Source organism: Cucurbita maxima, unplaced genomic scaffold (genome assembly GCF_002738345.1).
Source record: "Cucurbita maxima cultivar Rimu unplaced genomic scaffold, Cmax_1.0 Cma_Scf00022, whole genome shotgun sequence".
Taxonomy (NCBI): domain Eukaryota; kingdom Viridiplantae; phylum Streptophyta; class Magnoliopsida; order Cucurbitales; family Cucurbitaceae; genus Cucurbita; species Cucurbita maxima.
The window spans coordinates 269381-285486 of NW_019272038.1; the positions used below are offsets into that span (position 1 = coordinate 269381).

At 35.1% G+C, this 16106-nt stretch overlaps 2 protein-coding genes and 1 long non-coding RNA gene across 5 annotated transcripts in view; 1 reads left to right on the forward strand and 2 right to left on the reverse strand.

Moving 5' to 3' along the window:
- Nucleotides 1–160: 160 nt before the first annotated feature.
- Nucleotides 161–10665, reverse strand: LOC111496582 (endoplasmic reticulum metallopeptidase 1-like). 2 transcript variants are annotated; one of them, XM_023147069.1, is made up of 21 exons: nucleotides 10344–10665; nucleotides 10037–10122; nucleotides 9780–9881; nucleotides 9478–9584; nucleotides 9285–9385; nucleotides 8822–8909; nucleotides 8330–8418; nucleotides 7929–8068; nucleotides 7666–7831; nucleotides 7450–7585; nucleotides 7168–7264; nucleotides 6793–6922; nucleotides 5423–5482; nucleotides 5156–5274; nucleotides 3933–4057; nucleotides 3032–3256; nucleotides 2197–2357; nucleotides 1749–1909; nucleotides 1246–1328; nucleotides 1082–1167; nucleotides 161–633 (listed from the first exon to the last, which is right to left on the reverse strand). In XM_023147069.1, exons 1-21 carry the CDS (start codon nucleotides 10554–10556, stop codon nucleotides 490–492), a joined length of 2619 nt encoding a protein of 872 aa, XP_023002837.1. In that variant the 5' UTR covers nucleotides 10557–10665; the 3' UTR covers nucleotides 161–489. The 2 variants fall into 2 exon arrangements, with proteins under 2 accessions (XP_023002837.1, XP_023002838.1); XM_023147070.1 differs by lacking the exon at nucleotides 10344–10665 and having other exon boundaries at nucleotides 9780–9895; nucleotides 10037–10125.
- Nucleotides 10666–11853: 1188 nt separating this feature from the next.
- On the forward strand, nucleotides 11854–14921 carry LOC111496585 (probable arabinosyltransferase ARAD1). Its single transcript, XM_023147073.1, has 4 exons — nucleotides 11854–12408; nucleotides 13104–13400; nucleotides 13532–13627; nucleotides 14076–14921. Exons 1-4 carry the CDS (start codon nucleotides 11935–11937, stop codon nucleotides 14496–14498), a joined length of 1290 nt encoding a protein of 429 aa, XP_023002841.1. The 5' UTR covers nucleotides 11854–11934; the 3' UTR covers nucleotides 14499–14921.
- A 466-nt stretch (nucleotides 14922–15387) lies between these two features.
- LOC111496588 overlaps nucleotides 15388–16106 on the reverse strand; it is a 3008-nt gene continuing 2289 nt past the window's right edge. For both annotated transcript variants that reach the window (XR_002720476.1, XR_002720477.1), the window contains exon 6: nucleotides 15388–15551. This is a non-coding gene — a long non-coding RNA (uncharacterized LOC111496588). The remainder of the gene's footprint in view (nucleotides 15552–16106) is intronic.

Consider the following 16106-nt stretch of genomic DNA (forward strand, 5'->3'; position numbering starts at 1 on the left):
CCTAATAATAATATACAATATTTGTTTTTTTCCACACATATTTCCTTTCCTTACTGACCCGAAATAATTTAGTGTTTCTATTTTGATTTTTTTTTATTATTTAATAATCTAAATATAATAAATATATGATTAAATGACAATTAAGAATAATTATCCACCATTAACACTAAAAATTAAATATAGTTGAATTAGTTAAGAAATCAACGTCCCATCCTTGCTTCAAACACTGGAACATTACAAGTATCTAAAGTTTTCAAATCCATATGGAGAAACAGTTCTCATTACTAAAGAAAACAGACTATCACAGCTATCCTACAATCAAACTAATCAAGCTCTTAAATATTTTCCTATGAGCCTGGTTGGATGGAGGGGTGGAAGAACTGCTATTGTGGAGAAAGAAACATCAAATAAGTTAAACCTGAACCTGAGCCCGATTCGATCAGCCATAACCCTTGTGGATCCATACCGCACCCGGGCGAGGATGATGAATCAGAAGGTGTAAGCAGACATGAAGCTGGAATATGCAATGACATCAACCCATTCTGGGAAAAGACTTTTCAGCTTCTTTACTTCACTTGTCAACTGTTGATCCAGTACTGCGACGTTGATTCTCAATTCTTCGTCATTGTTAGCCTACATTTCCCAGAGAGATGAGCATGAGCCTATATAAACAGGTCTAACACACTTGCATCTTATAGCAAATTTCACTTCATGACTCGTCATAATAGCAAAATGTTCGGTATTAAGTTGCATCTTCTCAGAATGTAAGCAAGCTTGTACAGCTAATTAGAAGAAAATTACTAAAGTGCATGAAGAAGGTAGCTAGTTTTTGGAGCGGGGTATTCAAACATCCAACCTATTGATTGAAGATATATGCCTCAACTAGTTTGGCTAGACGAGAAGATGGCTAATCGTGAAATATTGATGAACTTGCTTATAGTGAGAGTTTCTCAATTAGAACAAGAGATCATGTTCACTAAATGTATTGGCAAAAATCCTTGGTTAGTATATATTGGATAAAAGCAAAATATGAGGAAGAAAGAACGCAATGTGACCAGTACGATGTGTGAGCTTGTTGTACCTCTAGCCAAAATGTCCAGTTTCTGTGGCTGGCTCCACTAAGTCTACATATGTATGAGGGTGGCCCACCGTTGAGCGTCTCGGGTGCTGTTCCAATTTGTAAGGAGAACAATTCATGTCAGAAAGAAAATGGACATAAGATGCGAGACAGGGCCCTGAACTAACCTGGAAGCTTATTGTCTGCAAATGACCAACTTGATAAAGGCCCAGTGATGTTTAGAACTGTGACCCAAATCTCCTCCAAGGAACTAGGAGAAGGATAGGCCGTCAGAAACAAAACCAAGCTTAGTATCAAAAGAACTAACATGCTTAATCCACCTGGAAGGTATTGTGGACAAATTTTATTTTTGCTATTTTACCACATACGAACACAGATTCCCAATCCTACACGATATGAAAGTCATTCTGCCTATACGATTTTAGGTTCTAAAAGCAAAGGGGCTGCAAGAAACAAACTACTATAGCTTTTTTATATTATCTTAGTTCATTCTTGCAAGAAAAAGAAAAAGAACAAATAGCATGTTCACAACTCATTACAGTGCATGAATATATTGTCGACTAGGATCAGCTCATATAGTGTTCCACATATTAACCATGTAAATTATATTTCAAATCATAGCTGTGTCCTGGATTCTAGCCTGGGGTAAAAAAAGAATTGAGTTACATACCCTAGAGAAAGTTCCAAGTAAACCCTTCGAGATCCATTATCCGAAATTGTTTGTGGCTTACTGGCAATCAAGTAAGGGAAATATAAATCTAGCTTTGCAGTTGATTCTTTGGCAGGGAACTTCAAACTTCTTGTGAACAAGAAGGAAACAGGAAAAAGTGCCTGCGGAAGGAAAGCGGATCCAAAATTTTATACCACTCACATTAATCCTAAGGCCTATGGTATAGTCTTGATTACGATTTGGTTTCTTGAATTTCAAGTCTATTTTAAAAATGAACTACAAATTAATTTCCTAAACTTTCTTAGTTTAATTGTAATAAATAAGTCCATGAACTTGAGTCAAATAAACTTTCAATTTTGTGTTTAATAAACGTTTTTTTAAAATTCATCATAAATTGAAAGGTCAAAGTCCTATTAGTCACACTTTTTTCTAATCTACAGCAACATACCAGCCAGTTCTCTTGGCGAGACAAATTTGCAATTTCAAAAGACAGATCTAAATCAGTCTGTAATTCCTTCGCCACATCAGGAGCATGTTTGAAAAGAAAGATTAGAGAATTAGAATCCACCACAGAGATTTCATAACTGGCGTTCTCAAGATGATTTGGACCTGTGACAAAATATAGTGCCAATTCAGAAAAACTAAAGCAATGATTTCGGGTCAATAAAAGGGTTTGTTTATTATTATTTGGTAAGAATTGTCATTAAAACGTATGAAAATTGTACCCTAAGGATGAAAATTGTAGATTGCTAATACTTATAAATTAGCTAACAAAGTTTTGTTAAAATTTCGAACAGAAAATCTCCAAAGTTTAAAAACTTCTTGAATCTGTAATCTTGACATCTACAACATTTAAGCAGAGCACGTAGATCAAGTAGAAAGCACAGGGGTCTACTTTAAAACTGCAATGAGAGTAGTCTTACAAATTGGGAAGTGCTAGTGCAGTATTTTACAATGCCCAAAAATTTTAACACAGGCGTGCACACACAGTGACACAAACTACAGTAGGTAAGTCGGTTGAGAAAAGAAAAGACATTTTAGTAGGAAATTTTCCAAGACTCCGGGAGTATGGGTGCTACTCTAATTCATTTTTAGTTACCTCGACACTATTTTAGAATGATGTGGGGTTTAAAGAATTTATGAAACAAAATTCATAGTGCGGACAGAGGGAGTATGCAGTACAAGAGTACTAAAAAAATTCCTATTATAGTCTAGGTCTACAGTATTGATCATTGCACCTTATCAAAATTCTAAGAGAATATATTTTAAAAGTGTCTTAATACCTGAAGTAAGATAAGTTTGCTGAAGAACTACCCTCTTTGGAGCAGCCATACTATATGGAAAGAATTGCGAGGAAACAGCCAACCCAATTACAATAAGCTGCAACAAGAATTGCAAGATGGATGACCTAGCTAACCAGTGTCCACAAACTGGAATTAGAGGACCAACGCACACACTAGTTACAACTCCAATAGTAGCCGCCACTACAATATCTGGAATGAAATACCCTGCAAGAATATTTGACCATTTAAAAATTTCCCATTTTCCAGTGATAATTGGAATAACCGGACAAATTTTGAGAATGCATCTTTAGCATACAATGCATAGTAGAAAAGTTCCAGATAAGAAGAAATAAACTTACAAGTAAAAAAAACTACAAAGAGCCTCTTGGATTGGAATCTTATCTTTCTAATAAAATATGGCACATGATGGGAAAAGTTATAGAGTTCCGATCCTCCCCACCCAACACACACACCCAGAAGATATAAAAAGTATTATAAGAAACATAACCAGAAGTGACAGATAACCATGAACAAAGTTCAAGCTGCCTCTTGCAAAATTTTTGTCAAAGTACTCTAACATTGAAAAAAAATAATAATAAGAAACTCCAGTTCCAAAAATTGGAATTTCAAAAAAACTGTTTATATCTAATAAGAATGTTGGAACTGAAGACCGAGAGCTCATCAAATGATCATTTTACAATGTTTCTCCAGCCAGGTAACACGGGGAAAGGCAGTGGGTGTATCCCAGTTAATAAGATATGAAGACTGTTGAATGGATATCACTTAGAATCCCACATGCCTTTGTGCATAAAAACTATTTAGGTCAGCTAAGTAACAGAAATGAAAAGTAGATGCTGAACTAGATATTTGATGGAAAAATATTCCAGTTCAGGATACTAACCATACGGAGGTGGAATGGAGCCCATCATGCCCGTCTTCTCAATTAAAAATTGGGCAAGGAAGCCTCCAAAATACACAGAGTATGCAAGGTATGGAACCATGGGTATCACATAAAACAATATTGACCTAACAGATAAACTTTGATCAGACTACTAAAATTTCTTTCACCAATTTAACAACAGGATTACTGATAAGAATGAATTTTTAAAGAAGGAAAACATTGTTCAAGTGGAAAAAAGGGAATACAACCAACAGATTCATCAACGATATGTGGATAAGAACTAGAAGAAAGAAATTTTATCTACAAGCTAAGAATCCCATAATAAATTGATTTATAATTAAATTAATAGATTCAATTGACGAACTGATACAACCATACTCAAGAGCCCAGAAAGAAACATGCCTAAAAATATCTAGATTCAAGCCTGCATCCATTTTACCACTGGTAAGGGTGAACAGTCAAACTAATTTCCTGACCTATCAGTTCACTTTTTTGGATGCCAGACATGTGTGACTATCGACATAGTAAACACTGCAACTCCCAACACATGAAACATGCAAATGAGTGTGAGAATTTATTACAATTCATTTCAATATAGGTCAGGCCAAAACACGCTTGGATATTCTGGATGCAGCAAAAAACTGGAGAGAATTTATTTAAATTGGAAAATGCATTGGGCAAGAAGAGATGCCAATTGGTATAGGCCTCCGTTTCGTTAGGATAGATGGTAATGATAGAGGATGTAGCAAGAGATCGTTGAAATGGAACTTTATAATTTGTTAGACTTGTTTTTTGAGCAGCAGATACACAATAGATATTAGATTCCCTACGTAGACATATGCTTCAAGATGTTGCATCATTTTACAAATATTAAGTGGAACCTTGGCGGTTAGTAACTTTATTTTGTTTATTGCGAGTCCTAATATTTTGAACAATAACATATTAGTGTGTTCAGGTCATATTATGGTTTGTTAAATAATCCAGGTCGACAGACTTGAAATAATTTTTTTTGTTAAGAACACACTCACACTAATCAAAGTAGGATTTTGTAAGTACTCTGATCACACCAGTAAACTACCTCTATCTGGCAGGAAAATGATCATAGAGGAAGATTTGACTCAAATGATTAATCTAGAAAACATCAGGCAGAAACCTTTTGCTTAGAAATCATATCATTAGCATCAACAAGTCATAATTCTAAATCGTAATGTGCAGATTACAACCTGAGAGACCTGTGGCCATAATATTTAGCTGCCACGGAAAATGACAACCAGGCAGCAAGCATAGAAATGCACGTGAAGAAGGTCAAGAAGCCACCACTAAGCCCTGCTAAAAGATATGCCTGCATTTAGGAAACTTCTTTGAGCAATCAACCCTTTGAAATTAAAAAATAATAATTACAATAACAATAATATTAATATTAATTCTTCCATTACAAGCCCGTTCACTTTGGTGAAATGACATCGTACAGACCATATCCTTCAACATACCATTGTCAAACTGGAAAAGAATCCAAATGCGCCCCAAAACCTTGCTTCATCAGACACTGCCTGTGAGATTAAAATATCAAATTAGACCTCAGCAAGTTACATGGGATACGTGATGTCAATATGATTGATGTTACATATACATTTTATACCAGTAAGATTTTAAAGTTGTCAATTTATAACCCAAAATGAGCATTCCAAAGATTGCACATCATAGTACAAAGCTTTTTAGATCAACCAAAAGAGGTAGGACATGATGGGTGCACCAAATTTGTTACTAGCCCAATGAACGCAAAGAAGTTGAAGGTCTAATGGAACTTCTAGAACAGAACTAATAAAACTTGCATGTATATGCATGCAGCTTAATGGAACAAGACGTCGCCAACATCAAGCAAAGATATTGGGATTAGCTTTCCAGACTATGGACGGGTCAAGATATTGGGAAAAGTTTTTGTCATATCCAAAACAAGGTGGTTAGGTTCGAGTCTTCATCGATCATATGGAAGGACACAATCTAATAGTAAACCACATAAAGATTGAATCAAGAAATTTCAAAGAATAGTTTTCAGAAAAAAGAAATGTAACAAATAAAATTTCTGCATTGAAGGAAATCGCCAGAGCAAATTCATTGTGTAAGCAGATAGGCTTACTAAGCCCAAGGAGTAAATGACTTGTGAGATACATCAAACCAGTTGACACTTGCTTTATATTGTTGCAATAACTGTGCACTCCATATTTATTGAATAATTCAATTGATAAACTTTTTTGAGTTTTATATGGCCAGGTTGCACACATAGACTATCTGATCTTACTACATTTGAATGTCAAGGCAACTAGGATATTAACTTCTGGGAAGGTGGCCATCATGGCTTGAACCCATTTCCTCTAGGCCCTTTATTATTTTACATGGCCCTTATTGCAAGGGGGTTAACCCAAGGTAGTTAATTGATAAACTTAAAATAAAAAAAAATACAAAAGTGGATTTGATAAGTTGATTCTAATAAAATAATAATAATAATAATAAAAATAAAAAACAAAAACAAAAAAAAAAACCAAAAAAGAGACATAAATCTTGAAACTCTCACTGATGCAGGAAACGTCCAGAATTTTAAACACAATTTTAAAGCAATTTAGTGGAAAGTATTGTTGCAATATCTCATCAAATTTTAGACCGACATTTATCATTCAATTGTAACACGCGGATGAGATGAGATGAGATGAAGGAAGAAATATGAATAGATGACTTGATTGATAGTCCATTATATCCAGCCACCAAGAAGAGGAAAAATCCTAAAATCAGAGTTTTAAAGCATAAGATATGACTAACAAGTAAAACTAGTTTCACCTAAAGAAATACCAAAATAGAATTTCACCTCTTTTGAGGTCTGAAGAACCGAAACATCTTGGGAGAGAGGAAAGCAACTCCAAATAGTTCTTGGAATCAGAAGACCAACTAGTGAGCAGGGGATGAACATCAGATAAGCCAAGTATGGACGAGAAAACCTGATTTTAAGTTCCAAATGTCAATGAGAATATAAAAATTGCTTCAATGTCATCAAATCAGACTGTGGCCACCAGAAAGGTAGGTCCTTCGTGAGTTACTTGTGCCACTTAGATACCATAGCAACAGTAGTGAAATTAAACATACTATTTATTAACACATCAAGCCAAAATATATCTGTATCCATATCTATCTGTAGAGATAAGAGAGAAGCTAACAGACAAGTAAAAAAAGAGAAAATACGCACCAGTTCATGGAATAGTTGGTGAATAGCAATCTTAGGATGGAAAACATAATTGGAGAAACAATAGCAAGAAGAAACCCCAAGGCATGAAACAAAAATCCTGAAGATAAAAAAATCAACAATGCTGATTCAATGACACAATTTTGGCAAGCTTTCACCATAAACTTTAAATTTAAAGCAAAATGAAAAATCAAACATTAAAGTTGATGTATAGTGGAAATGCAAAGTAGAGGAGCAGTTGACGAAGCTTCTTAACAAAAAAAATATGAGCAGAAATTATTTTACCTTTTGTCAAATCAGAAAATGTTGCCAAACATGAAGTCATGCTAAACTCCCTTAAGTTCAAAAGGAATGGCATTACTAGGAAGACGGCTATTGGAATTTTGTGAAGTACCAGAGCAAGCCTTCTAGAATAAAAAACCTAAAATTCATGGCTAGGAACGGCAATCATTAAGCTCGTACTAGTAAAATAACCAAAGTGTAACAATATTCAAAGCATACCATAAACCATGAGAGGTAATCAAAGAAAATAGCCCCATCGTCTTTGTCCTGATGGATAGTAATTTCAGGAGATGCTTGCTTATTAAAACTTTGAAGCATCGAAGAATTGGCAAAGCCCTTTATTAAGCTGAACAAATTGTCTCCTCGTGCTTGGATGCTTCCAGGTCTAAATTCCATTGAATGTCTCAGAAAATTTTGAAGAACAAAAATATATGAAAATCCAAATCATGTATCTGTACCAAAACAGCAGATGTGATGCATACAATAGTCTCTCCACTGTATCATATGAGGTATGGTAAAAGTAACCACCCAAAATAAAGATAATATCTAGGCCAGGTATGTTGCCGTAATCCTCAGAAAACATCCTATAATCTGTATCTCCTGGAATAACTGGAAACACATCCTGCATGCAAATTAGAAAAACCAATAAACAGTACACAGGTGAAAAATACAGCAGTTTTATAACTGGATGCACAATCTCGAAAACAAAGGAAGATATTTGATTTAGCTATTGAAATATGAAAATAACAACCTGTTGCCTCAACAGGGTATTGATGGAGATGTCTATGGATGAAAACAAACAAGTAATCGTAATTTGGAACTAAGATTCTCCTTTGCAATACAAAAACATAAAACTGGAGAAGAATAATAGCTAAAGAAGAACCTGAGCAGCACTGTGTGCCATGGGGTACACAGCAGACTGAGCATAAATACGTGAAGGCCATGAGCCAGGTCCAGATTGACAAACTAAATCTATTAACAAAAAAATGACCAAATTAGAGAAAAAGGTTAAGTTTTAATTTTAATTTTAATTTTAATTTTTTTAATTTTTTATTTATTGGGAAAAAGGTTAAGTTTCTCTCTGGGCCATACATTTCAAATTACTTTATAAATAAATTTTGAATCAATACAAGTTTCGTCATCAGTGTCAACATGTTCCATTCTAACAGTATGAAGGTACAAATATTTCGTTGAAAACCCATAATTCAAGTAACATTTCCATTCTTTAATGTAAGTACTCTATTTTCTTCAAGTTCAATCGCTGAAAAAAAAACATTTTGTAGCACATTGTCACTTAAACTCTGAAACTTAATCATAGATGGACAAGACTTCAGGATTTCCAGTGCCATAACAATCAATAAGGATTATTTCTTACCTAAACCTCCAGTACCAGATGCTTCGACATTTACAAAAGCTCCAATTGTATCGCGCCACCTATGTTTCTCCATAAATCCATGTGCACCCTGAAACATTATACAGCATAAGTCAAATGCTTGCTGTAAGCTAGAGAACTTCGGAAATTTCCAGACCAGGGTGGAAGGATTGTTCAAAACTGACTAATCATAACATCCAAACAAAGATAAATCCCAACATTATCTTCGAGCATATGTTTGTACCAAATTCAAATAAAAACACTTTAAGTTTGACATTCAACGTAGCAGCCATCATTTTACAGTATCTAGACAAGCAGACAGAAAGAAAAAGAAAAAGAAAAAAAAAACTCCTGAATTATACCTTCCTCTAAAGCACAAATTATAATCATGAAGGCTGCCACAAATACAATAATAGTGGAAAGTTAAAGTTCATTTTTCGGTAAGAACAAAAGCCTGAATGCCTACCAACATAAACAGCTCTTCTGCACCGTTGAAAAGAAAAATAACAGGACGAGGAGGAATCCATCCAGAGTCTACAATAAGTCTACCAACTTCTAGCATTGATGCTGTGACAATGAAATATGTGATAAGAGAGTGTCATGATCAATCAAAGTAGTGCGAAGTTACTATTCTTTGACAAGGGTTTTCCAGTACCCACCAACACATGAGCCACAATCACCAGCACCCGGCGAACCAAGTGGACTATCAAAATGACCATTAATTAGAACTGATGGGTCGGTGTCTAGTGAGTCCACTGATGAAATTCTGTCATCCAACAAGAGTGAAGTCATAGTAAATTAGTCATACTGCCTGAAAAGGGTATGCTTTGTTATTCGGAAGTTGGTACATGAATGACTAATCCCACATCACGAATTCTTTTTCGTTCAGTGATAAGTGATTTAAGGAGTTCCCAGCAGTTCCCAGGTCAATTATATATTTAAAATGAAAATTCAAGTATACCTCATTAAGATATTAGTGTGGTTTCGATATCCCAGTGATATGCTGTGGCCCAGAAACATCATATTAAAGGAACCGTCAACAAATGTCTCCTCGATCTCGATTCTGTAAATACACAACTTCAGCAATACAGCAATCAAACTTTAATTATCAAGAAGCACATGCAGGTATGACATAGCGGACCATTTCGTCAGTATAAAACAACAGAAGCAATTAAAAATTGAATAGCTTCGTTAGTCAACATGAGAAACTACGCTGACCGGAATTTATCACTAGCACGCTCCTTCATCATCTCCAACTGCCCTTTTATATATCGAGCAGCTTCTCTAAAACCAGGACGACCCTCCTACAAAATATATATATATGCGTACATAAACCCAAGACTAGATCTTACAAACACATTAAACTGTTTATTTATCAAAAATGACAAATCAATTGCTGGTTTCTTCCCTAGCGCACATTAGTGGTTACCAAGTGAAAGAAACAGAGCTGGAAAAGCTCAAATCATAATCCAAAATGAAGTTTCCTGGTAGAATCAAACTAAAATGCATGCAAACACCCGCATACCTGACGACCGTCGATCTCTTGAGACAAAACTCTTACATGCTCCACCGCTCTGTCTTCAGAGAATCGATGAAGAGGCGCATCACTTGCGAGCGGCTTGACAAACTTCATGTGAACAATGGAGTGAACCAGCATCGACATAAGGCCATACATGAGAGCTAAACAGAGCAATAGCTTATAGCCAGTCGCATCATCGGAATTGAATCGGAGAGCCATCTCCACCAGCTCAACGATCTGATCTGAACTCTGTAAATTTGGCGCGACGATGCCAATGTGAACTAATTTGCATAATCCGCTGTCTTCGAGCCGTTCTATTTATACAAAATGCTTAAGATGAAAATTATGTGCTAATCATCGGTTAAGCCACCGATAGACGGCGAATTATAGAAACGAGCTGCCAAAACGACGCCGTTTTTTTGTAATATAATTCTATGCTACGCGTGTATTTTGAAGATTCCATTTAATGCAATCGTGCCCGTTTAATTGGCATCTAATAACGTTTGGATTTTTGTGAATGGTGACGATTGCGTGCTCAGAAAGGGATTTTGGAATCAGGATGCATCCAAATAAGTTTGTTGGATGATTTCAAGTGTTATAATTAATTATTCAAAATTATTCTACAAAATCGTAAAAAATAATAATAATAATAATAATAAAAGTAGTTTTAAGTCAATTAATATATAAGAGAAATAGTGGAGTAGCTGATAAATTTAAAAAAACTATATTAACTGATTTTAAGGATAAGTTAATGATGCCTTTATTGAATAATTTGTCCCTTCCCAAACGTTTTTCGACTTAAATACGTGGAACAACCATATAATGTCGTGCCTAAATATATTTCTTTTATTTGATGCTTTTCTGCCTTTTTATTATTTTTTTTTAAGAAACATATGAGTTGTTCGTGTTTTATTACCACGTTTGGAATCAATTTTAGATAAGAGTACAAATCAAGACCATCATACCCCATGACTTCTGTTAACAATGATCGATATGCTAAACTATATTAAAATAGACCATAATCGCAAAATTATGGTATAGTTAGATGATTTTCGTCCATATATTAATAACAAAAAATTGTTGTTAATGGTAAAAGCATATTTGAAACAAATTACTAACAAACAAATTTTTTTTTTTTTTTTTAATATAAAGTTATTATTTAAATCTTCAAAGTTTAGGTATATTTTTTAATGATATTTTTATTAATTTAGATTAAAAAATGAGGGTACTTTTGCAATTTCTTTAATATTGATGGGCATTTTGAATGATATTTTGTATAATTTATCCAAGGTTAATAATAATTAGATCTCTTTTCAACGCAACCACACACACACACACACATATATATATATTTTAAAAATTTTGTATATTTTTACTTAAGATAAATTACATTAAACATTTTTATTAATTTAGATTAAAAAATGAGAGGTATTTTTGGAATTTAATATTCATGGGTATTTTTTAATGGTAATTTCCATAATTTTACCAATGTTAATAATAACTCGTTCTCTTTTGAACGCAACCGAGAAACGAATCGTCTGGTTATAATTCACAAGAACTCGGTTCAGAGAGAATTTGTGGGCGACGATCTCCGGAAATGTATCGAAAAGCTACATTGTTCCTCGTATTTTCAGTCATCTTCTTCATATCTTGTTTAGTTCTTGTCGGAACCGTCGACATCAGATCGTGCTTCTTCACTCTGCTTCAGTCTCGGCCAATTTCCCCATTCCCATGCGCCGCCGACTCTCCTCTCCGGGTGTACATGTACGATCTTCCCCGTCGTTTTAATGTCGGGATTATGAATCGCCGAAACTTGGACCAGACTCCAGTCACCGCCTCCACCTGGCCGCCATGGCCCAAAAACTGGGGATTGAAGCGGCAGCATAGTGTGGAGTATTGGATGATGGGTTCGCTTATACATGAAGGTGCTGGCGATGGCAGAGACGTGGTTAGAGTCATGGATCCAGAGAATGCCGATGCCTTCTTTGTGCCATTTTTCTCTTCGTTGAGTTTCAATTCACATGGACACAACATGACCGATCCGGCCACGGAGATTGATCACCAATTGCAGGTACCTTGTACTTGGTTATACAATTTTAAGTTCGTGGCTCTTGTGGAATTATGTAGTTTCGTATCAATTCCTTATTTAGAGCATTGCAATATCCTCTATTAAGGCATTGGATGCTTTAACTATAGCATGTCTAGTATGTTTCAAATTGATTGTGCTACATTTAGCTGATTCTAGTGCAGTTCTTGGATTGTGATGATATTCAATTTTCCATCTACGCTTCTGTTGATGGCTTTACAATGAGCAAGTGGATATAAAGGGGGAAAGCTCTACTGTATTCTTACTGAAAAGTGAATCCAATACAGTTTAACCATCTCTTATTGAGTGAATTTTTCAGATCAGGGATAGACATGTTAGTTTATATGATCAGACAGATGCAAATCCTGTGGTTGCAAGTCCTGTCAATGTCTTCCTACATTTTGGAATGCTTAATGAAAGTAGGTTCCATCCTTTGTTATTTTTCCAAAGAAACATCCGTTTGACTTCTCACCCCAGAGATCTATAGATTTGGTTTTACTATGTTCTTCTGATTGTCATCATCTAATTTGTCATACTATTAGGATTTTCTTATTTATAGTTTTATATTATTAGTTTTGAAAGCGTTGAAAAGAAAGTTATATGAACTTTTTTTTGACGAGTGATGTAGCTAAAGTGAATTGTACTTCAGTCAATTGATTGGCTTACTGATGTTTCCTCAGATCGAACTTATGAAATTCTTGAGCGAATCCAAGTATTGGCAGAGGTCTAGGGGTAGAGACCATGTTATTCCCATGACACATCCTAATGCCTTCAGATTTCTCCGAGACCAGGTGAATGCCTCGATACAAATTGTAGTGGATTTCGGCCGCTATCCAAAAGCCATGTCGAATTTGGGAAAAGACGTGGTAGCTCCGTATGTGCATGTCGTGAGTTCTTTCATTGATGATGACCCTCCGGATCCATTCGAGTCTCGGAAGACATTACTCTTCTTTCAGGGAAAGACGTTCAGAAAAGATGTAAGTGACTAAAGTTTCATGGCTGATACATACCCTCCCATTCCAAAATGGGGATTCTTTTCTTGGGGAAGGAGAGCTGTGTTTTGACTTGTAATTGTTAGTAACTGATATTTCCTATCAACATGTTTCAGGATGGAATTATTCGTGTCAAACTGGCTAAGATATTAGATGGATACGTTGATGTTCACTATGAACGTAGCGCTGCAACGGAGAAAAGCATAAAAACGGTATGATGTAGGTGCAGTTAGCTTATTGCTAAATAATTTCCATTTGACCATTTGTATTGGAAAAACTTTGTGCATTCTACTCTGCTGCTTTAAACTCTCAACCATTTTTCTTATCAATACTTGTTGTATGCTTTCAATCAAAAGCCCATAATCTTTTTTCTCATGTCTAATCTAAAAATGGGGTGGTTTTGGATGGTAGGAAGAGAAGGTAGAGGTCCAAGAGACAAGATAATTTTGTGAACAGTATACTACTTTTACCTTTTGAATTTCTCTTCTGTGGGTAGAGCCTAGGTTCCTTCCCTTTGCTCACCAAGACAAATGAACTTTTTGAAGAAGAAAAGTTTGTTTTCATATGGGTAGGTCTGTTTTGTGTAAGGTTTTATGGCTAGGAACTAATAAAAGAAAATCCAGTGTATCTCATTATTTTCTATTTCTTCTGTTACTCCAGTCTTCTGAAGGGATGCGTTCATCAAAGTTCTGCCTGCATCCCGCAGGAGACACTCCATCATCGTGTCGGCTATTTGATGCTATCGTAAACCACTGTGTTCCAGTCATCGTTAGCGATCAAATAGAGCTGCCATTTGAGGATGAAATTGACTATACTCGATTCTCGTTGTTTTTTTCGTTTGAAGAGGCACTTCAACCTGGTTACATGGTTGATAGACTCAGGCAATTTCCTAATGAGAGATGGATTGAAATGTGGAAGCAACTAAAGACTATCTCCCATCACTATGAATTTCAGTACCCTCCTGAAAATGAAGATGCCGTCAACATGTTATGGAGACAGGTTAAGCACAGGCTTCCCGCTGTCAAACTTGCTGTTCACCGAAGTAGACGGTTGAAAATCCCGGACTGGTGGCGAAGAAGATGAACACTGTAGCCCTGTTTTTTCTGGTACAGCATCTCTCAACTCTCACTTCCCTAACAATTCAAAGTAAATCATCAACTTTCCACTTCTGATTTCGATAATCTTCCTCGTCTCAAGCTTCGCGGATTGATATTCAGTTGTAGTTTCACATTCTTTAAAAAAAATGAGACCACCCTTGTAATATGGCTCATGAGCTTGACTGGCTTGAGAGTGTTCTAATTGTGGAGGCAGGCTTTTTGAGAAATTTTGGGGATTTTGTTTTTGAGCAGGCTGTTTGTAATAGGAATTCTTTTGTATTTTCATGTCTTGGATCATGTCATTGTCGTAAGATCCAAAATGGTTATAGATATTGTATTCTTGCAGTTATACAAATTGATTAGGTAGAAAATATTGGCATCATTTTGAGATGTATCGTACTTGTGATTACAGTCACTTGTCAATACTACTTAATTTTTATTGAAAAAAAAAGTGAAATTCAAAGCATAAAGGTATAATAATTGTAATATATAGTACAATTTAACCTAATTGAACCCAAATAATAATAATAATCATAAAAGACAATATTTGTTAAAGAACATAGGAAGAAAAGTATTTGGTATTAATTGTATTAATTCCAACGTTCAAATCATTTTGTTGGGACTTAACAGCAACAAAAAGTAAGAAATTCTATAATTTAATTGAGAATATATGCCATTAATAACGCTAAAGTTCCTCAAATGGCTGTAAAGATTGGACCCAAGATGCCCATTTAATTCTCTCTTTATTTATATGATCATAAACATAAAGAAGTGTAATGATATAAATTAAGGTATAACTTCTTACTTCAAGCTAAATGTGGAGGTGGCCCCCACTAGTCAATCCTCAATCTTTTAAAGCTCTTGATTATTCCTTCAAAAAATTGTTAACAAAAACAAAAAATTGAGATATAATATAACAATACCTATGGAGGAAGCAATTCGTTGGAGCTGTGAAGTCACTAACGCCAATGTCTTTATCAGTTTCATTGAGTCCTTCACAATCTTGGTATCCCTAACCTCTCTCCATTCTACTTTCAACCTGCAATTAGAAAGCACACAAGTAATAATAATTATTAAAAACAAAACAAAACAAAAAAAAAAAAGGCAGAAAAAGGTGAGAGCAAGCAAACAAACAAACCTACAATTAGAAATTTGAGGAAACCAAAATCTTGTTTTTGCAGCAACTAATATAAAGCAAGCTCTGTTTCAGATCAAATTTTTCATGTACATAACCAACCAACAGCATTTGTCTCACTAAACATGAAGTATTTTTTTTCTTTCAATATTTTTCTTTCTTTCTGTTGGAGCTTCCCTCCTTCCTTTTATCCAACATAATCATGCAAATCATGCTTTAATGAGTTCTAACATGCATCGTCAACATGTAGTCCTGCTTTCTTGATCCGAAAAGTGCATTGTTGGAACTCGATTGAAACGCCACATGACTCGAAATTTAGAGGTTGCCGCTAAAAGACAAGTGTTTCATCCTACTATTTTTGATTGCCATACAAAGTAAGGCTAATTTTGTATTCATAATCCTATTGATTGCTTGAGAATCAAGGCTTTAGTTTAGTCGTTTTTTTTTTTTTTTTTTCCC

Coding starts and splice junctions, on each gene's coding strand:
- LOC111496582 (XM_023147069.1), bottom strand. CDS start 10,556: ATGGCTCTCCGATTCAATTCCGATGATGCGACTGGCTATAAGCTATTG. Junction 9,386..9,477: donor TGATTGTGGCTCATGTGTTG/GTGGGTACTGGA, acceptor TCATTGTCACAG/CATCAATGCTAGAAGTTGGT. Junction 7,586..7,665: donor ATTACCTCTCATGGTTTATG/GTATGCTTTGAA, acceptor CATGAATTTTAG/GTTTTTTATTCTAGAAGGCT.
- LOC111496585 (XM_023147073.1), top strand. CDS start 11,935: ATGTATCGAAAAGCTACATTGTTCCTCGTATTTTCAGTCATCTTCTTC. Junction 12,409..13,103: donor AGATTGATCACCAATTGCAG/GTACCTTGTACT, acceptor ATGTTTCCTCAG/ATCGAACTTATGAAATTCTT. Junction 13,401..13,531: donor GAAAGACGTTCAGAAAAGAT/GTAAGTGACTAA, acceptor AACATGTTTCAG/GATGGAATTATTCGTGTCAA.